The sequence below is a fragment of the Cavia porcellus genome, unplaced genomic scaffold (assembly GCF_034190915.1).
Source record: "Cavia porcellus strain 051 isolate PalLab524CR breed Dunkin Hartley unplaced genomic scaffold, mCavPor4.1 scaffold_1, whole genome shotgun sequence".
Taxonomy (NCBI): domain Eukaryota; kingdom Metazoa; phylum Chordata; class Mammalia; order Rodentia; family Caviidae; genus Cavia; species Cavia porcellus.
Window position 1 is genome coordinate 182402720 of NW_026947484.1, and position 26555 is coordinate 182429274.

A 26555-nucleotide genomic window follows, 5' to 3' on the forward strand; every position below is an offset into this window, starting at 1 on the left:
AAAATAAAGCCTCAGTCAGATTTCAAACCACACTGGAATTCCAATGGTTCTTTCTTAAATTTGTTTGAAGGACAAAATGCTAAATATGTGAGTATCAACAATTCCTGATAACCATATTAGAGCTGAGTGAAAGCAGAGGCTAACTCAAGATTCTTGTAGAACCAGAGAGGCCAAAGGAAGTCTGCATGCAATGCAGAGAGGGCACTCAGGCTGCAGAAATTTAGCCTGACCTGTTTTAAATTAGGGGGCAAAAGATATGGCTATCATGAGTGACGCTGACCTTCAAAGTTAAGTCCACATGGAACCAACCTCCTCAACCTAGTTATCACTTTCAGTTTTGACAATAAGATGCAGCCTTTCAGAGAGCCCTTCCTGGACCTCTTTGTGGTCCAGGAAGTTTGTATTTGTAATCCCATGGAAAAGTTATTAGAATTCTAGTGAGTAAAATCCAATCTACTACGTCCATGCAACCTACAGTGGGAAAGACACCAAGGCATATTTACAGTAGTAGAGAGTAAGGGAGTCCTAAGTCCAGGTGGGGCAATGGTTAATTTTTACAGAGGCACTGAAGCAAGGCTGAACCCGAATTTTATTAATTCATGAAGGGAGTGTCTTGAGGAAAAGTGACTGTGAGAATGGCGGAAAGGACATTAGTACTGTGAGCTTGGCTAGGTAGGAGGCCTGAAATCACCTCTGTAATATCTGAGAGGAGGGTACCACAGAAAGAGTACTCTGCATAACACAATTCAAGGTAGTAGCTAATGTTTTGGGATCAATGCTTCTTTTCTGCTCTGTGAAGTCATAGCCTCTTATCTCGAGCCTGATTCTCCTTTCCACCTGACTCACACATATTTTTTGGGAGATATGGGGTGGGGAAACACTGCTCTGTTGCCTTGCTTCAAAGACCACACATCTGCACCTTGGCCAGACCAATTTATATTGCTTAAAGTCAATTGAAGGGATAAGGAAAAATCCTAGCCAGCTCTGTACATATCAATAGATGGAAATGGGGCCAGGTTTAGCCAAAATGGAGACAATTGCTCTTCTTCAAATGAGAGCCATCCAGTTGGTCCTCTACATAGCCTTAGATAATAAGGGCCTAATAAACCTCTATTAACATGGTAAAAACTAAGCTTTTGGTCTATCTTGTTTCCAATAAGAACTCTTACAATACTTTAAGAAGGATTTCCAATGAGGCAAAGGAGAAGAGGAGGAAGAAGAAAAGAAGAAGGAAGAAGAAAGAGGAGGAGGAAGAAGAAGAAGGGGGGAGGAGAGGAGGAGAGGGAAGGAGAGGAGGAGAGGGAAGGAGAGGGGAAATATATACACACATACACACAAAATAGTTAAGATAGTTACACTACTAATTATTAGTTTACTGATAAGAAAGGTTTGTGCTAATATTGTTTGGAGACTTTGAAATTTTATTTTTTTTCTCTTTAAAATAAAAAAGGATTGCCAAAACAACACAAATGGCATCATTTAGCTGTCCTTGCTATGATCTATTAATTACTAATATGAACAAGTTTATGAAAGATAAATCAGCTTTGCTTGTGAAACAGAACACCATGATTAAGGAAACAGCAGAGTCAAATGACTTAAAAGTATCAAAATATAGCACATGTAAGCTTAAAACACAGGAAATTCTGGTATTTTCACTTTTAATTATATTTGAAGCGTTCAATATTTGCTAATAGAATATTATACCAAAAACTCTGCTGACCTGTGAACAAAACTGTATAAATTAACATTTAAAAATTTCAACACCAGCAGGCTCAATAATGATAAACTCTCAAGGTATAAAAGCAATTCAAGTTATAAAATTGCTACCAGTAGATTATCTTTTTCTTAATAAAATGTTGAAAAGATTAAGAAAAATATCAATTTAAGTAAATGGTGTTAGAAGAATTAGATATCCAATGTATAAAAACAAAAACAATGAAAACGAAAAAACCCTAAAGCCCATGATATCCAAAAAGTTAACTCAAAATGGATCAGACTTAAAACTATAAACCTTCAAGAAGAAATGAGAGAAAATCCTTGTGACCATAAATGTGAAAAAAGTAAAAAATTTAGACTTCATATCAAAATGAAAAACTTTACTTTGAATTATTTAGAAAGCAAAAAGACAAGTCACAATCTCATGCAAAATATCCTTAAAACACATATGTCATAAAGAATTTGCATTCAAAGTTTCAAAAAAGTTGTAAAACTCAGTAATAAGAAACTAACACTCTAAAAACTAGAGGGATTTTAACATACTTCACTAAAGAAATTATACACATGAAAAACAAGCACATGAAAAGATGTACGACATTGTTTATCATTACAAAAGCGCAAATGATAACAGTAAAACACTGTTATTCACCTATTAAAATGACTTAAGAACAAGAAAAATCTAGCAATATCAAATGTGCAAGGATGTAATAAACTCTCATATAGTGCTAGTAGTAATGCAAAAAATGGCAGAATAATTTTGGGAACATTTTTATATAAAGCTAAACATAAATTTTTAATGTAATCCAGCAACCCTACCCAAGAAAAAAGAAATCATATTTGTTCACACAAAAACTCATCTCATGTGAATGTTGATAATGGCTTTATTCGTAATTGCCCTAAACTGGAAAGAACCCAAATGTTCTTCAACTGGTAATCAATGGATAAACTGTGGTACATACATGTAGGAAACACCACTCAGTAGTAAAAAAGAGAACACTGACACACACAATATGAATTAATTTCAAATATATTGTGCTACACAATCAAAAGGCTATCTACTACACCACTGATAGGACATTCTGTAAAAGGCACAACTTCAATTGCTAACAGCAGTTTACCAAATGGTAGGTTTGAAAGTGATGATAGGGTACCAGTACAAAGGACCAGGAAGGAATTTTCTAGGGTATTGGAAAGGTGTATCCTGACTATGGTGCTATGTCTACAATTGTAGGCATTTTTCAAATGCAATACTTAAAACAAAAGAAAGATGCAATACTTAAAAATTAAACTTGTGGGGCTGGCGATGTGGCTCAGTGGTAGAACTTTTGCCTTCCATGTCAGGCCTTGGGTTCAATACCCAGCATCACCAAAAAAAAAAGATTAAACTTATAAACAACAAATTAACATTCATTTACTTAACAAAAGTAAACCTTCAATGAAGGCAAAAGTTTAGTAAGTTTAAAATAATTTCCTAGAGTATCTTTTTTTTGGGGGGGGGGGGAGTTGAATTCAAGACCTTGTACTTGCCAGGCAGGCGCTTATACTGCTGAGCTAACTCCCCAGCCCTCCTCAAGTATCATATGACACTAACGTTTCATTATGGTTTCACCATGAGATTGATTCAAACTGAAATATGAACCTTTTTAACTAAGAACTGGAAATAACACTCTTTTTACTGACATATGATAAATACTTAAGAGTCTGATTGGCCAATTTGAAAAAACAGCCAAAACTATGTTACACAGAAGAGGTGTATGCTGAAGCATGAAAAAAACAAATAGCCCTTTCAGTATTTTAAAGTGTTTTTCCTAAAGCAACAACTTTATTCACTAATTATTTTTATCTTTATAATGAAAAACTAGGAGTCTTGGTTATTATCATTGTTTTAAGCTTAAGATTTTAGGGTCCATAGAATAGGAAATTATCACTGAGAGATTTAAAAGCACTGTATTTTAAATCCACATTTATCCTGAATACCTCCTCCTCATACTGGGGGATTACACTTCAGTGGAAGAACATACCTACAAAACAGTCCACAGAGTCCACACCTGAAATATACCATCCTGATTTGCAGAGTTAACTCCCAAATTAAGGAAAGGTCTAGCCAAAATAATGGTGACTTAGCTAGATCAAGAACTACCCACAGTAGCCCAGCTTTATAGAGACATGTAAAAGGTTAAGGCACTGGGACCAGAAATATCATTTGTTTTAAGAAATTAATTCAAAATCATGCTTCATTTTGTGTTGAGAAATGTGAACTTTTTTCTATAAACCAGCTTGCAAGTGAGTAGACCTTTTTAAAATTATGTATGTGTCTATATAGCCCCCACATGAAAACTACCCACAGATCCAAATAAATGAGAATGGATACACTGTGAAATAATCATAGAAAACTACACAGCTACAGAATGAAAGAACTATAGTGACAGAATATAGATATGTCTGACAATGCTAAGCTAAAAAGATAGTGTCTGATTCCACTGATCTAAAATTGACCAAGAAGCACAGTGAATTTATAGTATTAAGATAGTGGTTCCCCTTTGGAGAAAAGCCATCAAATATTGGAAACGTGCAAGGAGCTCCTAGATGCTGGCAATGTCCCATTTCTTCTTACAAGTGCTAGTTTCAAAAGTGAGTGCAATCTTGTGGAAATTCATCAAATCACATGCTTATCATTTGTGTACACTTATGTATTATATTAATACTGACTTCAGTGAAATATCCAAAAATATGCAGAAAATCACAAATTTTGGAGAGGGTGGACTGGGGAAAGAGAATGGATAAGCACAAAAAATAAGATAATCTAATTCTCCAAACAATACAGCACAGATTATTCTCCTCAAAGTTACCATGCCAAATAAAATATAAGTTAGTTACTAACCATGAAACCAGGTAGTACTGGCTGAGTGAATTTTGTCTTAAAGGAATATAGCAATTGTTTTGAGTCTGCATCATAGAAAGAAAGTTGACCTAAAAGGAAGGGAGAAAAAAAACTCTATTTTACAAAGAACTGTAACATCTTACCAATTCTAACAGATTATCCTGCAAAAAACGTAGGACATAGTTTGGCATTAATTTTTGCACTCTGAGACAATAATGCTAAGTGAAAAGAGACACAGCTTAAATATTGCATGGTTTCTCTTATAAGAGAAATCTAAAGTACAAATAATTTAAAAAGCAAAATGAGGGGCTGGGGGTTTAGCTCAGTGGCGTAAGCACCTTGCAAGCAGGCAGTCATGGGTTCTATCCCTGGTACCGATAAAAACAAAAAAGACCAAAAAAAAAAAAAATCAAAATGAAAGACAGATAATAGGAAATAGCTCTTTTGGAAATGGAAAGGGGACCATGAGATGGAGGAAGGAGAAGGAGACAGAAAAGAATTAAGATGTGTTATGTACAGGTACCCACTTCCCATGATGAATGTATTCATTAAGTACTGCAAACATGTACTAATAAAAATAAATTTTAGAAAAAAAAAAGAATATAAATAACAGTGTATGACAAAATATAAAAAAAAATCTTAAGGACTAGACTTAATAATTCTCACCTGAATTTCTGTAAACTTGCTAACAAAGCCCAAATCTAGTTTTCTTTCCTGATTTTCAAGATTCCCATTATATCTTTATAATCTGGCACTATTTTACTTACTCTCTATAAATTATTTTACTATTATTTTTAAAAGGTTCCATTAGTCCAGTTAAATTAAGAAAATTTCTTCCTCCTTACTTTTTTCTCTACCCAAAACCTATCATCATTTTAGATTAACTCCCATTAAATCTTGTCTTTTAAATAACTAGGGCCATACTCAAAATTGTGGCCTCTGACATCATGGAATCGCCCTCATGCTTCAGTTTTGTCAATCTTCAAAATCCCCACAGCCCGTCAACAGATCATGCCCTAAAGTAGTTCTGACCAGCTAACTACGCAAACTGATGGGTTTCTTATAACTCTTAGCAATTGCTGAAGCTCCCTGATGAGTGTTTTCTTGGTTTATATTCTAATCCTATAGATACTTTATGTCTGTTCTTTTTCTCCTAATTATAGGTAGTGGTCTAGGTTTTATTTTCTTATGCAGTGCTATTTTAATAAACCACTGTCACCAAACAAAGAGGAAGAAAAAGAAAACTAGTATTTGTGTATACCATCAAAATATTGGGTGCTTTACGTACATAATAACCTTAAAATATTAAGCAATCTGCATGTGTTCACAGAGTACACAGCAGAGGAGTAATGCTTAAACATACCATCCTATAAAATCTTCAGTAGTCACTCTGTGATGCTATCTCAAATACTGAATTTAGCTTTACTTCTCTTCTGAGTTCAAACGCTAAATTTCAAAATGCTTCCAAAGAATGCCATGTAGTGTCTTGCTGTTATCTTATTTTCCCACAGGATTCCTTATGCTCCATGTATTACTGACAAATGTTATCTTCTTGGTTGTACTGGCTGGAACCTTAAATTCTTGTCTCTTCTCTCCAATTCATATTTAATTACTAAGACTTATGAACATATCATCAAATCCATTATTCCTGACTCTCATTGCTGAAGTCCTTTGTACCAATCATTTGACACTTGTTAGGGCTTCCCACGTTAACAGCACTGTGTAGGCCATAACAATCTAATTGTTTAAAAAAAAAAAAAAAAGAAAAGAAAAAGAAAACACAGTCCTGCCTTGTACTGCTTAAAGACTGACTGCTTATTAAAAGTTTTGTTATCTATGTTTGCAGTTTCTTCCATTTTTAACTATTTACTAATGTGGCTAATAACAGAGCATATATATACATGTTCTAAATCATCATTGACTATACTTTTCTAAAATACATAGAACCACCCCTCTGCACTATTAAAGATTAGTCTATTATTTTTCAAGGCTTTCAGAATTGGATTCATTCTACGTTACATCTTCTCACTGCTGCACTCTATGCTCTAGGCCAGTGATGGTTAACCTTTTAGAGCTTTCAGTGATACGAGTCAGCTGTGGCACACGTACTGTAAGTTCCTATTACTTCTGTGGAATCAGAGTAAGGGGAGTAAGAGAAAAAAGTAAGTAACTGTTATCTTGGTAGTCTAATCAGAAAAATAAAGTGCCCCAATAAATTTACCACTTGTGAAGAAGATGATTTATCTGGCATAAAGTAATTAGTAAAAGAGAAGGCAGCAAAATAACATGTCATAGCTAAAACTATTGGGGGTGGGTGGGTACTGGGGGATCGAGTTCATGACCTGCTTGCCAGGCAAACACTTACGCCACTGAGCTAAATCCCCAGCCCCATTTCTAAAACTAAATCAAGCCAAAATTATTTTTTTCCTCTTTTCTTTTTCAGTGATTAAGCTAACAGTTCAAGAAATTATCTGAACCCAGTGCTACGTAAAATGATGACATTTAGTATTACTGAAGTATTAACTTGGAGAGAAAGTTCTAGGGAATTAATTTTATAACAGTTCAATATTTTATCATCTGTAATATTTTATAATTAGATAACCTTAGAGAAGGTATTTACCAAATACAAAAAACCTTAGATTTTTCAAAAGATAAATTTTCAAGTTGATTTTTAGATCATTTCAATAGTAGGACAAGTTTAGCCAAAAGTATTTTAAGTAAAAGAAGAATGTTAACATTCTTCTTTTAAATTATAAACATTAAGAATCAACCTTGAATTTCATAACTTAAAAAAAATAAGCACAATCTAACAGAATTTTGTAAAAAAAAAAAAAAAAGCTCTAGTGGATTAGGCTCAATACAGGTCAATAGTGCTTTAACAATGTTATTAATTCATATTACTAGAAACAGTGTTGCCAAACCACTCTTTCATTCTGGTCACAATTCAGCCTTTAAGAAAAACATTTGAACACTTTATACAACCAAAGAAGATTATAAGAACTTTGAAAAATTAAGCTGTAAAAGGAACAGCTAATAAAGAATGTAGTTTGAAAAAATGGCTCAAAAAAAGCAGATATTATTTTTTAACAAATAAAAACTACCATATAAATAGAGAGAAGGGAACACAATTCTGTGTTTATTTGGCTGGCAAAATTTAAGTCTCAATAGTTACAGAGAAATAAAGTAAATTCATTTTAGAAAAACCTAAAACTTGTTCAACAAACAGCTAGTCTTCTGTCTCAGACAATAAACTTCATATTAAAAAGCTCAAGCCCATGAGTGGCAACTTTCTTCAGAAATAGTTTGCCAAGAATTTTATATTGCATAGCTGATGGGTTGAGTAATTTCCAAGATCTACTCCAAGTCAAAAAACCTGACTCCACCACTCCATACAAGTAATAAAGCAGTGAGGAAATATAAAGAAAGAAATTTTAAAGCTTAAGACTATGATTAGCAAAATAAAAAATCTCAGGTTAAGTAAATCCATTCAAAATGCCATAATATATATTATAGGACTCAGACATCATACACCTTTCTGGTGAATTTTAGAACTGAGATTACATTGGTGAAGAAAGCATAGCTGGCCAAAATGTCCTTAGCACAGTATTAACAGAAATTCTGTATATAAAATTGCCAAAGAGAAGTACTACAATACAAGCAACTATGATAAAGTGGTTTATGAGAAAATAAACTTACCCCCATCAAAATCACAAAATACACCTATTTTCTCAGGAACAGTAACATCCAAAGCTTTGACTTTATTATTATGTTTTGCTGCAAATGTGTTTTGTAGCCAGTTGTTGACATGAATGCACCAACTAGTGTTTGTCTTTCCTAATTGGTCAAATTTCCCCAAGGTTTTGTATGCCACTCCCACACTGTAGGATTTACAGTCTTTCTGGGCCTTGACCTCCCAGTAATGTTGTCCACTTTCAATAGCAGTGTCCCCTACAAAAAAATCAGAAAGTAAGATTTGACTCATTTCTTCCTCATGAGAAACACATTTTTTTTACCTGTTACTTACTCCACAAATGACACAAAAAATAAGTTCAACTATTTCTATGAAATTAATCACGTTGGCAATACAGACATTAAATGCAGAGTACTTACTACAACTTTACTTATTTTTTTCTGATTATAAAATGCTTTGTAATTTTCTTCCTTGGTCTCATTATGCAAACCGAAGCAAAGTTTTAAAAGTAGCAATAAGGGGCTGGGGATTTAGCTCAGCGGCATAAGCACCTGCCTTGAAAGCAGGCAGTCGTGAGTTTGATCCCTGGTACCGATAAAAACGAAAAAAAGCCAAAATAAATAAATAAAAATAAAAAGTAGCAATAAGTTCAATTTGAAAAATATTCCAACTAGGTTTCAACAAGGAAAGTTTCCATAAAGATTCTCTGAACACAAAGGTAGATACTCCAGTGCTAAGCATGTGGAACATCATATAAACAAAAGTTATATGATACTTTTAATCTGAGATCATGAAGAACTATTACATTTTATCCTACCCAGTACTGTATATGATTCCCCAGTAAAGCGGTCTCTGCTGCCTCTTACAGCTGGTGGCCTGGAACCTACAGATGTCCGTTTGGGGGATGGCGTACCACTTCTACAGAAATAAGAACAAAAGGAAAAACAAGTATTTTATACTAGAAATGTCTCATAAACTAAGATTATGAATCTTTGAAAAGATTTTTAATGTTACAGAAGCAGTACCACTTACTTCTGAATTATTATCGAAGAGTTGTCAATTGTATCACGCGTATTATAAGTCATCCATACAAAGCAAACTGAAAACACTAAGGTTATGCAGACCGAGCAACACTTACACAACAAACATAAATTTGAAATTAAAAAAATAAATGCCAGAATGAGACAAGACTTACTAAAGGAAAAATAATCAAGGAAGACATTACGTTACAGCTTATTTTTTTTGGAAATAATTTAAATAAAAGCAAAACCAAGCTTTTTATAGTCACAATCAAGAAACTTTTAAAGCTTAGCCGAGGTATTTCTGTTCTGGATCTTTTCTTCTTAATAAAAAGAGAAACAGAAATTTTCCAAATTGGTGCACAGGATAACATTAAATACTGTAAAGCATTTCCAGTATTAAAATGAAAAGATCCAATCTGACCTCTCATACCAAATTATGCTACAGTAAACAGGATTGTATTAGGCTTTTTACCAAGTCTCAAAATTAAAATATGTTGAGTCTCAAACATTTTTAATAACATTTTAAATATGCTGAATCACTCTATTTAAAACACACAAAAATTTGGTTTTTTTGTTAAGAATATCCTAAAATGTCCTGAGTCCATTCCCAGTACAAAAAAACACAAAAATGAAAAACCAAAAACCAAAAACACAATAATAAGGCTGGGAATTTAGCTCAGTAGTACAAGCGCTTGCCTGGCAAGCACAAGGTTGTAAGTTCCATCCCTCGTATCAAAAACACAAGAATATCCTAAAGTTAACTAGGACAAGTAGTAATATCTATGTATATTCTTAGCACTACATAGAAATACAAGCTATTTTTACAATACTGATGTACCAGAATTTTTTTTCCGAAGGTCCACTTAAGTTTTAAGAAGCTATCAACTTATTTTGAAATAAAACTCCCTGACAAAGGTAAAACAAGAAAAATATAGTCACTTTATATGATTCATCTACTTATTTAAATGTTGTCTTGCTGTCAGAAAGCAGCCAGTGTCAAAGAGTTAAATGGTGAACCCAGGACCACTTCCTCTACTTTTCAGTTTAACTGGCAACTGGCAACACAGCTGTAACTCAACTGTAGCATTCCCATGTTCTAGCTTAATTTTCCCAAAGGATAAATTTTGTAAAGATATCTTTCAAAAAGATATTTAAGTAACTGACCCTATATCCTATTTAAAAAGACAGCATGAGCAGAGGTGAAAAGAATACTTGTTTTCAGGTGGGCAGCAGTTTCTATTAAGGAGGAGTAGAACAAAATCTGACTGAGGAAGGGCAGACTTCAAATGAAGAAAAATTTATACTCATTATTCTGAATTAATATATTTTTTAACTTCTCCAAGGTTTGGTTTGATCAGGTTGGTCTGACCAGCTAAGTCAGTACTTACTAATACAATACTCTTAAGAGTCATAAATAGTAAGAAAGTAAACTTCAAGTTAAAAAAAACCTGTGTAACAATTTTCTGGTTCTTTTTGTATCAGTTGACAAAGAATACTAAAACTATGATTATCAAAGGTCTGTATACTTTCAAATATTTCATCTTTACTGGGAAAACAACGCTGTGTTTTTCTAAAAGTTAAAAACAATACATGTATTTCTATTCTTCTTATCTTTTGGATAGGGCAAAGTGTCTCAAAATTGTTGATTTTCAAACATGTCCTGAACTCAAGGGACTCCATAGATTACACAGGCTGCTGCAGGTACCTCAGAAGAAATTTTCATTAGGGTTCCTTCCTACTTCAACCAGCTATCTTTCTCCTTTAGATCAGGCTTCTGGAAAAAAAAACTTCATCTGAAGAACACTTTCTGTTGCTAATTTTTTTTTATGTATGTATGTATGTATGTGTGTGTGTGTGTGTGTATAGCTATGTATGTGTGTATGTATGTATTTACTACATTTTAAAAAATTAATCATCATCCTCTCCAGTAGCAAGTGGTGCTTTTCCACCCATAGATTGTTTGGGTAGAGCGTCATCCAGCCTTCTTAAACTAGTAAGATTGTCTGCACCAAGCTGGATCAAGCTGTTGGGTAGCATATAGCCAGCCACTTCATTTCAGCATGGCTGGTAATGGTAAAAGTGTTTTCTGCCAGAGAAACCTGAGCTTTTGGGTTATTGATGTGGATAACTGTTCTTTGGTTTGTAAACATATTCACCTTTTCAATACCAGAGATACTGTCTACCTCTAACTTTTTTAATGACAACTGAAATTTTTGTTTTTTTTTATCATCTGTTGTAGTTGTTCTAGGAACCACCTCATTTCTGCAAGCAGTTCCTTTCCCATCAATGTGCACTTGTAGCTGCAGTTTACCAAGTTTTTCCTGGTTCATCATAATTTCTCTTCTCTTCTCAGAGCACATCTGGGAAGCTGTTGGGGACTAGAGCTGGTGCTCAGGGGTCTTGGGCAAACCAGCAGAGCTTTGCTGCTATTTTTTTAAAGAATAAGTATAAAAATACTGTTTTGAATGCAACATTATGAAAAGACTGTCTAAACACAGTTTATAAATTGTAACAGTAAGTTTATAATTTTATTCTCCAAAAGTTCATTTGAAACTTATTATCTGAAATGAAATCTCCTCCGGAAAAAAATGAGTGGGTATTTGAAATAGCTCACCAAAGACTTGTCTAAAATAAAGTCATCAAAATATATTAATCTTCCTTTTTCCAAGTCAGTTCATCTTCAAACATTGATAACTACACATAATAGTTTTAGTGAATCATAAGTATCACTATTTTCAGAAAATTAGTTTTGTACCTACTGAAGGGAGATGGGATACAACAACAAATCATATCATTAGCTCATTATATCTAACTTTGCTTCAATATCTAATGTTTTCTTATATTGCCAATCCTATCTTTACATTTAAGCAGTAATGACCATGGCTGCTTTACAGTTGTAAAATGGAGCAAAGGTAAAAAGATTTTGTTGTGAGTAAATAGGAAAGAATCATATGAAAGGTGATAAGGAGATAAAGTATATGTAAAATTAGAGGTGAGGGGGGGAATTAAATGAACCAAACCAGAGGCTCTCAAATCTGGGTGCATATCAGAACCACTTGGGGATTTTTTTATTTTTCACGATTTTTGCAGTGCTGGGGATTAGGACTTGTGCATGGCAGACAAACATTCCATCACTAAGCTACCCCTCCAGTTCACAGTTTACAAAATGCAAATTTCCATGGTTCACCATAGATTTTGCTGCTCTAAAGGAACAGAAGCCACTAAAGGTAAACAAACAAAAAACTCTAACAAAGAGGCAGGTATTAAAACGATCATGATGAAAGGACAATTCTTTTTGTCTTTTTCGTTTTTATCAGTACCAGGGATGGAACTCATGACTGCCTGCTTACAAGGCAGGCGCTTATGCCGCTGAGCTAAATCCCCAGCCCCAAAAGGACAATTCGTATACAATTCTTATAGGTTACTATATGGTCTCCTCAGTATATGGTTACTACAGCAAGTGTAGAATAGCTGAAGGAAGGGAAATAACTACTGTCAAGAGCCATATCTTACCTCTCTATCCTTTGTACAAAATAGGTGTGCAACATTCTAACATGAATGTCAGCTGAGCAAATGACTACAGATGTTATTAACTGAAAACTGACTTGATCTTCCTAAACTGTAGTCCTATACTGAGAAACACAACAAAATCATAATCAAATAGGAAATCTTTTCATAATGTGCTGATAGTCTACTGCCTCCACTGGTGGACCCAAATATCTAGTAGGAAGAAGCATACACTTTGAAAAATATTTCCTAGGTAACTCTAAGCAATCAATAGTAAGGGAGAACTTGTATTGTATAAATAAACAAAATGTTTACTTAATAGTGTTTCAAAATATGGTAAGAGTTCATTTGGTAACCAGAAAACCGATTTTAAGAAAAAACTGTAACTTACCAGTAAAAAAGAAATTAAGGGAAGCATGGAGAAAAGAAAAACAGACATAGCTATTAAGAATGGCAGTTTAGTTTTAGAGAAAAGTTAATAAGAACTCCTCCATGGCAGCATTCCAGACTTCCAGCTCTAAGTACAATTTTTGGAAGAAATACAACAGCTATTACCACCTATGTAAATCACAATCTTCTCATCCTCTGCTTCTCTTAAAGATACCTTGGCCACTTAACTATCTAAATTACACTCTTTGTTATCTTTAGACTAGATCATTTTACTAGCCTTCTGAATTAGCTTTTTGCTACCTAATTCATCTTATTCACTATTACAAGATAAAACAGCCATGATTCCCACACTTTAAAGTCATCGTGTAGGACCATATTATCTACAAAGGACTTAAGTTTGGCATTTCAAGGTCTTGATCTGCTTTCAATCTGCTACATTCAGTTTCAGTGTCTTTCCTCTTGTTGCTCCCACCTCACTGCAAATCCACATACCATACATTCTCTCAGTTCCTCAAGAACTGGCCTAAATATCATTCTGTTATTGAATGTCTTCCAGATCCTAACACATTAAAAAACATTTGAGGAGTCTGATTTCAGGCCAGAATCTTACCTGTGATCCTTTTTGTCCAAACACAGGCAATTATGGAGGCTTTACCTGGCAGACTAAGAATAGGTATGGCAATGGGTTACACTAGGCTATCTTGCTTGTATCATACCTTGCACAGCTAATATAGCAGTTTCTACATGGAGGTGCAATTCCACAGCACCATGCTCATAGTCCTGTCTTCATTCCTAGCCTCATTATGTCTGTTCACAAACCCACTTACAGGAGGGAAGCCCCATACAAAGATACTTTTCAGATGTCTCTAGGGATACCTCCTTAAAGGTGGAAGAGAGCTGAAGATACATTCTTCTGCTCTCTTTTAGTACTTTTTCCAGTTTTAACCCTCTTCTCTCCTGCTCATTTTTAGTTCTCTGGTCCGCAAAACAGTAGGAACCTTAGACTGAAGTTTCTTAGCAGTGAGAAGACTCTCTACTGTGATCCTTTTTGACTGACTCAACACACAGCTTTCCTCTGTGGCCTCTTGCTTATGCTATTATAATAAACTATTACTTTTAGACTGTTACTTTCAGTTTAGCTCACTGTACTAACTGACCATCTCAATATCTGGCAGCTCTGGGTTAACTGAATTTGGTTCTTTTTTCTTTCTTTCTTTTTCTGACCTCCTTTTCTCATACATTACACATAATTTCTACTTCATAGATATACCCATTTATCTCTATACAGATATATATATATATATATATATATATATATATTTACATTAGAGTAAATTTCTTGGGAGGTAAGGACAGTGATTACTCCTATAAACCCTGTAACACCTTTTACTAAGTACTTATAAATAAATACTTATGAAAAGGTAAGTAAATGCATATATGTTGAGCAGATCCAAAAATCTGAAATGCTCCAACACTACAAACTTTTTGAGTATTGACAGGATGCCACAAGTGGAAAACTCCATACCTCATCCAAGTCAAACATATGTGCACCAAAAATACTGTATAAAACCACCATTAGTATATGTGCATAAGGCACATGTAAAACATAAATGGATTCATATTTGGGCACCTAATCCAGGGTATATCATTATGCATTTTAAAATATTCCAAAATCCAAAAAAATCCTAAATTGGGTATCAAGCCTTTTGGGTAAGGAATACTCAATTTGTGTAACATATCAAAAGTAGCTTATATAAAAAATCTTAAGGAATGGAAAAAAGAAATCTATAATCTAAAATGCTAAATACAGTCTAGAAATTTCCAAGTAAGCAAATGAAACTTCACACATTATGAAATCCAGTAGCATTTTACAATTTATAACACACTAGACAATCACTTTTACCAATAATGAGCAAATTAACTGGAAACAAGAGACAAGGTAGCTTTGAAAAGACAGCACGCTCTGGTTTCTTGTTAAGATGTTTGGTATCTTTAAACAAACACATTATTACTCATGCAACATGAATAATAACTGGCACTGCCCTACTAATTTCAGCAATGACCTTTATTTTTTAACTTTGGTTTTTAACTTTTGAAATCATGATTATAAAATATAGAACATTTCATACCTGCCCCATGTCACACACAAATAAAAGCAAAGCTATAATATTAGATATACTGAACATGGTACAAAAAGAAAGATGCCAAATGTAAGTAAAAGCAGGGAAAATCAGACCAGGAAAGTAATTCATAACAGACTTTAAAGCAGAGCTTATGTTGTTATCATAAACAATATAACCCAGATAATATATAGTAATGTTGTAAATCCAAAACACAAGCTACCAATACAGACAGTCTAGACAGAGCACTATTTTAGCCTATAAGGGCTGCTGCAATGGTTTCTGCTCATTGGTTAAAAGAGAAAAGTTATTCAGCCAAGCTAGATACACTAAGTCCTAGAACCAGACAGACACAGATCATCACCTTGTATGTTTCTTCAGTGAAGTAACATGGACACTGTCAGACAAAAACAGGCAACTGTTAAAAGAGTGATTTACAACTTAAACTTAAAACCTCACAGTAAAATCAATATAAAAGATGCTCAGGATTTTTGTTGTTGTTGTTACTGTTCACGGTTGGAACCCACAAAAAGATTTACCTTCAACCTGAGCAAAAATTTCCTCTATTAAGAGAGAATGAGGAGCCAGAAATACAGCTCAGCAGCACAGTGACTGCCTGGCAAGCATGAGGTCGTAAATTCGAACCTCGATACCAAAAAAAAAAAAAAAAAGACAGAGACAATGAGAAAGGTACTCCCATACCTGGGCATTATCCATATAAAAAAAACTGCCTCTGGGGTACACTGAGTTGCTTATTAGGGGCCAGACTTGGGTTGTAAATGTTGAAGTTGTCAGAACCGAGTTTCAGGTTCAGTCTAACATTCAGAAATTATCATAAGAACATGTAAGAAATTCAAGTTGGTGTAATATAACTTTAAATAAATGAAACAATGAAAAACATGTAATTTCAGTAAGAAAGAAACCAAGAAAAAAATAAAAGGGTTTAATGACAAATTCAAGTAGAGATAGATGATATTATTCACTCTGGAGTTACATCATAAATCCCACTGGTATATACAGTAAGAATTTTAATTTGTTGTCAAATTAAAATTCATATGTAAGCATTTGTCCATACACAGAACAAGAATTTCACTAAGGTATCGGCACTGGAATCGGTGTTTAAGCATCTCTCCAACACAGCAGATACTGGAATAGCTTACCTGCCCTTGTTCTCTTTTCCTTTCACTTTACTGTCTTGGCCTTTTCCTCCAGTAGGGTCCCATTCTACACAGGCATCTTCAACTTTCAGATTCAAATGAGATGATGAGTTATCCAAATTGAAGTTAAGTGCTGTCCAAGAAATTTTTCCAAATGTAACAACATATCTTCACTTTCAGAAGTAAATCTAATTTTCTATTCATTAGAACTTCCTATTCTAATGATTCAACACTTGTACTACAATAGAAGTAATAAAGTTCAAACTCCACATCTTTAAAAAAAGGTCTCAATGATTAGCCTTTAACTGATAATCTCTACTTTAGTCTCATGTTTTATATATCCTTTACTCTAACCAAATACACTGTACTTGTATTATCACAGTTATTTCTGCTATTCTTTTTACTGGAATCTCCATTAGCACATAGTAACCTCAATTTCCTATCCAAGTACCAGTAGGTTTTCAGTTGACTGTTTTCACTGAATAGAAAAAAGTGGCAGAATTTAGAAGGAAAAGGTGATATTACAGAAAATTAAACTAGAGAAATTGTGGGACACATGCATTTTCTCTGAGGCTCCCATACTTCACAATTTCATACTTAAAATCACTAGTGTCAAATTAAGATGAACATGAAGAAACTGAAGCCAGTTGAAAGATTTAATGGCAAAAAAGTAAACAGGGAAAAAGGCCAATTAGATGAAAACAAAACAAAAATAAAACTGTGCTTTTCATATTACTTGGCATTGAGGGGAAATATGCACAAACTTAGAACTACTAGTTTAAGTAAATCAGTATAACAAAGTATTTGCTTCCTTCTTTGGGAATTGAGGGTAAATCATTAAAATACACTGATTCATGGCTGTGCAATGTAGTTTGCTGTACAAATTCTGCTTGCCCACTGCCACCATCAGACTTGATGGGAGAATCAGACAAACACACCCCTGTGCACCTGCTACCACTGGGGGAGTCCTAGTGTAAACATGTAGGCTGTGAGAAAAAGCAGCCCTACTACCATGTGTCCCTAGCTATCAGAGAAGCCACAGTGTAGTGGAATGGGTCTAGAGAAGCTTGCCTCACACATTTCTACCTTCCTGGGAAGTTGGGAGTCAGAGAAACCCAGGTGCCTGTCCCATTCTCTTACACTGTGGAGGAGCAGCCAACATGGAAAGTGCTTAGGACCCCACAACTAGCTTGTTGGGAGGAACTCAGGAGTTGTCAAGACAAAGGAGCAAAAGGCAGTCTCAGACCTCCATCCCACACACAACTACTCTGGGAGATATAGTCATGGAAGAAAATGTAAGTGACACACCTGAAATCTCTGAGAGGATAGCACCTAAAGTAAAGAAACAACTTAATGAGACTTTAAAAGTAATCAGCTCAGAAATAATGTCTCAGGTAAAAGAAAAAATCACCAGCATCATGCAAGAATTGCTGAGGTTATCTAAAGAAGACACAGATTTAAAAAAAAAAAAAGAGGGGCATAGGAAAATGAGGGAAACTTTGAGTGAACAATATAGGAAGGATTTACAATGCATGAAACAGATTCAAAGATACGCAGGAAATTAAAAACTCCATCAAAACAAGCAAAATTGCTTGAAAGACATTGAACACAGACTTTAAGACCTTGAACAGAGGATTACAACTAGTGATCATGAAAAGAAAGATCTCTTAAAAATAGCAAGGAACCAGGAAAAAACAATTCAACAGCTGCAAGATGACACAAAGAAAAATAATTTAAGAGTGATAGGTATCAGCAAAAAAGAAGAGTCAACACAAATGAAATAAACAGGCTATTTACAGAAGTAATAGTAGAAAACTTTTCTACTACTGGGAAAAGTACTGGCATACAGATAAGCTAAGTATACAGAACTCTAACCAGCCATAATTAAAGTAAATCTCCACCCAGACATATAATAATTAAGATCACAGAAATTCAGCACAAGAACAGAATATTAAAAGATATTAGTGAAAAGAAACAGATCACCTATTAAGGAAAATCCATCAGAATTATGGCAGACTTTGCAACAGAAACCATCAAGTCAAGAAGAGTTTGGAATGAAGTGTTTCAACTCCTGAAAGAAAACTTCCAACCCAGATTGATATAACCTGCAAATCAAACCTTTCAAAACTGATGGAAAAATAAGGTATTTCCATGATAAAGAACAACTGAAGGAATGACCGCCAAACCAACCCTATAAAGAGCACTGAAGGATATTCTAGAGAGACATAAAGGTGACCATGGTTCCAGAGACAGCAGCAAAGGAGGACTGCCAACCAGGATAGGCAATTAAATGAAGGGGAAAAGTGGAGGGCCAACAGCATGAGGAAGGCATGGCAGAGACACACTAATGTCGTAACCATTAATGTAGATGCCTCAATTCACCAATAAAAATAAACACAAGGAGAGTGGATCAAGAAACAAAATCCATCAATATACTGTATACAAGAAACATATTTAACTGGAAAGGAAATTCAGAGACTGAAAATCAAAGGAGAGAAAACAATTGCTCCAAGAGATAACGCAGCTTTTCAGTAAAAATGGAATTAGAATTCCTCAATGGGCAAGGTACTAGGACTCTGCATTCCAAAGGGAATTGCTTTAAGAAAAGAGTTAATATTTATACTTAAGCTATTAGGTAGTGTGTGCAAGAATATCTTCATTTTTGAAAGAAAGAAATACTAGCTTTAACTCTGAGGTGCCACTTATTCTCAATTGCTTGCTAAAATTCCAAGGCTGAAAGAAGCGGTATTATACTAAGGCTGTTCCTTAATGTTTTTATGATGCAAAGAAGAGCTACCAGCAATATATCAAAGACAGCAAGAAAAGGTACTATCCACAAACCATTTGTGGCCAGACTTATCATATAACCACAATATTTAAATGTAAAAGCATAAGTTTAAATCCAAGGGGTGTCTTCTTTAAAAATCTCTTTTCTATGAATACCATTACCTTAAGGTACCTCATTAAGTCCACAGAGCCTCTCTAAGGTAACAGAGATAACAGTTAAAAAAGAAACAAACAGTGAAAGGCTACCTCAAAAGTGTAGTCTTGTTTTTCATATAAGCCCTGTAATAAACCTAAATACTAGTCTCTACATATTTAATTCTATGAAAACAAAATGCCAAAAATCAAGAGTATCAATGTTTCATATATTTAAGCTGTGGCTAGTTCAGTAGTACTGTAAAATTATGTCCTAGCCACTATTTGAAGTGGGTTTAGTTTTGTTATTTATTAATATAATACCATTTATTTTTACAAGGGAGTAAAAGATGATGTATCTTAAAAATTCTGGACCTACGAACTTATATTAGCTATCAACTTTGATGATTTCCACAGGAGAAAAAAATACAACTACATACACTGAAGGTCTAAAAATGAACAGTGTGCACTATTTTCCACATCAAGCACTGGAAGTTTCAGGGAATAAACTTTTGATAGGTCTCAAGTGTTTAATCTCCAATTATTTTCCTTTCCATTTTCTATCCATTTATTTTGGCTGGATGGTGAAACAGAATAGTAAAGAGTTGCTCAATAATTCATTTTTAAAATGAGGACTTTTCCCCTGCAAATCTCTTTTTTCCTTAGTAGCCATGCCAATGCTATATAACAGTCTCAGAAAAATCTATCATCCATAGACAGTTAAGAGGTGAATTTTATCCTGGGACTCTCTGTAGACCAGAAAACTGTTTAGTAGGTCTGAGGGTTGGGATTCAGCCAAGTTCCACCCTAAGGTGTTTATTTGGTGAAAAATGCTCAAAAGAACTAAAATCAACTTAGTCTTTCTCGCTACCAATCAAAACCCAACAGTTTGGCTATTAAGATTTACACACTGCTAATAGAAACAGCTATACCAACTTCAAGGAAACCAAAAGCCAGTTACTCATTTTCCTGAACTTGAGAAATTTGCATAGAAATTTACAATTCTACACACCCCACTAGACCGGGACAGCAGCACCACCCTGCAGACCTTGAACCTGACGTGCATTTCCTGCCTGCCTTGCTGCCCACACCACCAGCCTGCTGGCCTCAGCAACCCTCCCTATCTCCTGAACTAAATACTGCTGATGATGGTTGGCTCCTACTTCCCCTCCCAGAACCTTGAACTGCAGTGGATTAACCATGCAGGATTGATTGGAGACTTGGTAACCCTTCTCCCAAACTGAAGACCTTGTAGGCTCCAGTCTGTGTGGTGAGTTTGCTCCTACAACAGAGGTTTTCTGAGGGTAAATAGGAGTAGTAGTGAAGCTCCATCCAGCTGTAAGACCTCGGAGAACTTGGCAAGGGTATAGGTGACTCCTTCCTCCAGATGGAAAAACATCAAGCAGGTTGAAGAATGTGCCAATACGGTACTCCCCAACTCAGAGAAAATTAAAAGGGCTTATGAGACACCAAGTGACACAGTAGGGTCTCAGCTGAGATAAACACTGTAGACAAGGAGATCTGGTGACCTATAATAACCTGAAGACATAGCAACAGAAGGAACTGAGGGTGGACTTACATCAATACTCTCAGGCTAGTCAGCCTAGAAAGAATATAGGCCTCACCCAACAGGACCCACAGAAGAAATACAGATTATGGTACTCAATAATCAGACCCCCAAGACACACACACTACCAACAGTTGTAACTACTGGGATTGAAAAACCAAGTATTAGCCCAAAAGATGAAAATGACAAAACGAAAAAGCAAAATGCAATCTCAAACATCTAGTCCATCAGGAGCAAGAACAGATGACAGTGAAATAGAGAACTTTGAAAGTCATACACCAGGGCCTGGCAAGCATGAGGTCATGAGTTCAATCCCCGGCACATAAAAAAAAAAAATCATACACCGCACTATCACAGAGAGATAGATCAACTAGACAAAAAGTCAGCAAAGAAAGTAACAGAACTGAATCATATCTATGAGCAAATAGATTTAGTGGATGTTTACAGGGTGTTCCAACCAACCACACCAGAATATACATTCTTCTCAGCAGCAAATGAGACACTCTCCAAAACAGATCATATATTAACCCATAAAAAATTCTTCAGTAAATGCAAAAGTATTGAAATTATCCCGTGCATAATATCTGACCATAGCGCACTGAAATTGGAAATCAATGCCAAAAGAAATTGCAAAACCTGCATAAATACATGGAAATTAAGTAACAACCTTCTGAACAACCAGAGGGTTACAGGTGAAATTAAAGAAGAAATAAAGCAAATCTACAATTCAATGAAAATGCGGAAACAATATACTGTAATTTGTGGGGTGCAATAAAAGGGGTCCTAAGAGGGAAATATATAGCAAAGAATTGTCACATCAAGAAAATGGAATGAGCACAAATAAATCTAATACTATATCTCAAGCTTCTAGAAGAGGAAGAGAAAGCCAAACCCAAAGCTCATAGAAGAGAGGAAACTATAAAGATCAGAGCAGAAATAAAGAAACTAAGAATTGTAAAAATCAGAGCAGAAACTAAAAAAAAAAAATACAAAGAATTAACGAATCAAAGAGCTGGTTTTTTGAGAGAATCAACAAAATTGATAAACCTCTAGCCAACCTTATCAAGAAAAAAATAGAAACAACTGACTGAACAGAGGGAAATTACTACCAGAACCAGGGAAATTCAAAAGAACACGAACACTTACTTTGAAAATCTCTACTCACATAAGGTAGAAAATACAGAGGAAATGGACAGATTTCTAGAAACATATAAACTACCAAAGCTCAATCAAGAAGATATAACAACTTTGAATAACCCAAAATCAGCCTCTGAAATTGAAAATGTGGTTCAAAACTTACCAACAAAGAAAAAACTCAGGTCCGGATGAGTTCACAGCTAAATTCTACAAAAAAAAGTTAGGGAAGATTTCATTGAAGATTAAAGTCCTCAATGAAATTGAAAAAGAAGTAATCCTCCTTAACTTACTTGGAGGCAAGTATCACACTGATACCAAAACCAGAGAAAGACCCAACCAAAAAGAACTATAGATCAGTCTCACTAATGAACACTGATGCAAAGAGTCTCAATAAAATACTGACAAATAGAATGCAGCAAATCATCAAGAAGATTATACATCATGACCAAGTGGGATTTATCCCAGGAATGCAGGGATGGTTTAACATAGGAAAATCAATAAATGTGGCACAACACAGCAACAGAGCCAAAAATAAAAATCACATGATCATCTCAATAGACTCAGAAAAAGCTTTTGATAAAGTCCAACACCTGTTCATGATAAAAATCCTACAGAAACTCGGAATAGATGCTACCTACACCTCAATCTCATAAAGGCCATTTATGACAATCCAACAACCAACATTATTCTAAATGGACAAAAACTGAAAGCTTTCACTTTAAAGTCAGGAACAAGACAAGGATGTCCACTATCACCACTCTTAATTCAATATAGTTCTGAAATTATTAACCAGAACAATCAGACAAGAGAAATAAATAAAAGGAATAAAGATAGGAAAGGAAAAAGTAAAATTATCATTATTTGCAGATGACATGATACTTTACATAGAAGACCCAAAAAAACTCCATTAAAAGACTAGAGGTAATAAAATTCAGCAGTGTAGCTGAATACAAAGTCAACACTCAAAAATCAATAGAATTCCTGTACACAATCAAAAAACTCACTGAGAGAGAAATTACGGAAATATCGCCTTTCACAATAGCATCTAAAAAAAAATGAAATTCTTAGGAATCAACCTAACCAAGAATGTAAAAGACCTATATGCTGAAAATTATACCACTGTAAAAAAGACACTGAAGAGGATATTACAAAAGAGAAGGATATTTCCTTGCCCTTGGTTAGGAGAACCAAGATTGTGAAAATGGCCATACTCCCAAAACTGTTATACAGATTTAAAGCAATCCCAATCAAAATACCATTAACATACCTTACAGATCTAGAGAAAACATTCCTAAAATTCATTCAAAAACAGAAGAAACATAGAATAGCAAAGGCAATTCTGGGCAACAGAGGCAAGACAGGAGATATCTCAATTCCTGACTTGAAACTATACTACAAAGCCACAGTGATAAAATCAGCATGGTACTGGCAAAGAAATAGACCCGAGGATCAATGGAATAGATGAGAAGAAACAAACACCACTACAAAAGCACTTAGCCACCTGATATTTGACAAAGGGGCTAAACATGTTCACTGCAACAAAGCCTCTTTAATAAATGGTGTTGGAAAAATTGGCTTTTCCATGCCAAAGACTAAAACTAGACCCATGCCTATCACCATGCACTAAACTAAAGTCAAAATGGATTAAGGACCTAAATTTTAAAACAGAAACACTAAATCTACTGGAGGACAAAGTAGGTATAAATCTTGGAGACATAGGGGTAGGCAGAGAAATCATAAAAAAAATTGTAAACTGCAAAATACCTCAAAGAATCAACAACTGGGATCTCATATTACTAAAAGGTTTTTGCATTTCAAAAGAAATCTCATCAACAAAGTAAAAAGAAAACTTCCAGAATGGGAAAGAATTTCAGTCAGTAGTCCCTCAAAGGATTTATATCCAGAGCATATAAAGAATTGAAAAACATCAAGTCCCCCAAATTCAAAGACCCTCTCCTAAAATGACATCTGAGATAAACACACATTTCTCAGATGAAAGTATACAAATGACAAATAAATACATGAAGAAATGCTCACCATCAATGGTCATTCAAGAAATGCAAATTAAAACAAGTGAGATTTCATCTCACCGCGGAAAGAATGGCTGCCATCAAGAAATCAACTGATAACAAATGTTGGCGAGGCTGCGGGTAAAAGGAACATTGCTCCACTGTTGGTGGGAGTGTAGACTTGGGCAGCCACTGTGGAAAGCAGTATGGAGATTCCTCAACAAAGTAGGACTGGAAGTTCCATTCAATCCAGCTATTCGCCTGCTGGGTATTTTCCCAGAAAAATTAATTTGTAATAGCTAAATCTTGGAAACAACCAAAATGCCCATCAATGCAGAGTGGATGAGAAACATGTATTTTTATACAAATGAGTATTACTCAGCTATGAAAAGGGATGATCCTGAGGCCATTATAGGTAAGTGGAGGTAACTTGAGACTATCCTTATAAGTGAAATAAACAAGACCCACATTAGTAAACATCACAAATCTCTAGTGTAAAAGAATAAAAAAATGAAAGAGCAATAAGATCCAAAATGTATACTAGATATTGTAAAAGTGAAAGGGAAGGAAAGTGCTCTAAAGGATATAATGGTATGTATAAGTATGTAAAATAGATGACCATAGTACTAAATTTTTATTAGATCACTGAACAGAATGGTTTACACTGTCAATATTTAAGTGTCTATCCACTTCTTAAGCTTTGATTTTGCAACTTGAAAAACTATTTCTAGGATAATATGTAATGCTTCAACTAGCAATTTTTAGCGCTAATTTTTAAAAATTATGTATTATTTTCTTTTCTATTTTGTTTTCTCTTTTTCTTTCTTTAAATAAATTTTTAAAAAAGAAATTTACAATGCACCACACATTTGCTCATTAAATATAAAGGTGAAATAGAAAGTAACTATAAAAAATTTAAAAGATATTTTTATAATTTATTGTATTTTAGTATATGTTTATATCTTCCTCTGAATCATATCAAATTTCTGGCATTAAAACCTGTTCAAATGCTAGATGAGCTACAGATCAGTGGAATGCTTTAAATCCCAGGAATCTATAACAATCTGTAGAGTCCGATGCTGGAAGTGAACCCAGTCAATAACTATCTCACAAGTGGGAAGGCAGCTAGTATTATGATGTTCAAATTGTGAACACCTAAAAAACTTTTGTGTTTAGATGTTCATAAGAACATCTAAGTTGGGGCTGGGGATTTAGCTCAGCGGCATAAGCACCTGCCTTGCAAGCAGGCAGTCATGAGTTCGATCCCTGGTACTGATAAAAACGAAAAAGACAAAAAAAAAAAAAAAAAAAAAAAAAAAAGAACATCTAGGTTCATAAGTTTTCACTAAATCCAAATTTCTCTCAAGAGACTAGAAAGAACATGGGTTCCAGACATACAATAAGAGATGATACAGAAACACACTTTTACGCCTTTCCAAGCTAGATTTAGAGATTGTGGACAAATTATTTAACATGTTTCAACTTCATTTTCTTCATCTGCAGTATGGATATCAATAGTATTTAGTCTACTGTTTTCTCAAAATGTTCTAATGATTAAATGAACTGTGAGAGTGTCATGTCAATATTAATAAACTACACAAACAGTAATAACTACACAGATTCGGAAACAGAGGGGATACTGACTATACTGAACATGCACTTCCTTATTCATAATCTACTCCAAAGAAAATCTTTGGGCAAGCCTCATCAATACTTCTATATTTATACTATAGTAAAATTCATAAAGTAAGCACCCAGGAGAAAATATACTACTATTATTTTACAAATACAACCGTAAGGAGAAACTTCTGAAAACTACTACCACAGTCCTATTTTCTCTGCCTTACAATTCCTACTGTTGGGAAATCCAGAAAAGCCTGAGGTTAGCGGAGAAAATGGTAAAGCAATCCAACTACACACTACACATGAAATGCTTTCTATCACAAAGTTATCTTTTGTTTATGCTGTGTAAACACTTACTGATCTTACCTTTGGTCTCTAGTGTCACTGGATCAGAATATTCTCCAGCCACAGCTTTGTTACAAGCTCGCACTCTGAAATTCATATACTTTGAATCAAATTTTAAACCTGAAAAATGAAACGGTTTTCAAACACAGAAAGTTTTTTAAAGAAAGCTGAAAGTAAAAGTATGACTCTTCATGTGCACAGCTTTTTCCTCCCTGGAAGTGCCTCTTTATTTATGAAAGATATGACTCCATGGTGAAAGTATGTTTAAAATAAGAGAAATCATGATTTACCTATTATTTTCTATAAATCATCAATTTTATATATATATATATTATTTCTATATTTCATCTATTCTTTTAACCCATTAATAAAAAAAAGTATCCTTTTCAGAGTCTCATTAAAAGTAGCATTCCATTTAAAAACAGAAGTCACAATTTACAGTAATATAATCAATTTCTGGAAATAAGACAT

The 26555-nt window shown here is 34.5% G+C and overlaps 1 protein-coding gene and 1 pseudogene across 16 annotated transcripts in view; both read right to left on the bottom strand.

Annotated features, from left to right (window-relative positions):
* The window catches only part of LOC100721890 (FSD1-like protein), a 177541-nt gene that overhangs the window by 82060 nt on the left and 68926 nt on the right, over positions 1-26555 (bottom strand). For 13 of the 16 annotated variants that reach the window (XR_010039215.1, XR_010039218.1, XM_063224353.1 and 10 more), the window contains 6 exons: positions 26106-26204; positions 16488-16617; positions 15692-15724; positions 9106-9206; positions 8294-8545; positions 4598-4686 (listed from right to left, as the gene is read on the bottom strand). Coding sequence is in view for 14 of the 16 variants with exons in the window: in XM_063224353.1 (XP_063080423.1) it covers positions 4598-4686; positions 8294-8545; positions 9106-9206; positions 15692-15724; positions 16488-16617; positions 26106-26204 (704 nt within the window). In the remaining 2 variants the exon portion in view is untranslated. The remainder of the gene's footprint in view (positions 1-4597; positions 4687-8293; positions 8546-9105; positions 9207-15691; positions 15725-16487; positions 16618-26105; positions 26205-26555) is intronic. The other 3 variants (XM_063224324.1, XM_063224331.1, XM_063224328.1) reach the window with 3 other exon arrangements.
* On the bottom strand, positions 9215-13202 carry LOC134470367 (transcription factor BTF3-like; annotated as a pseudogene).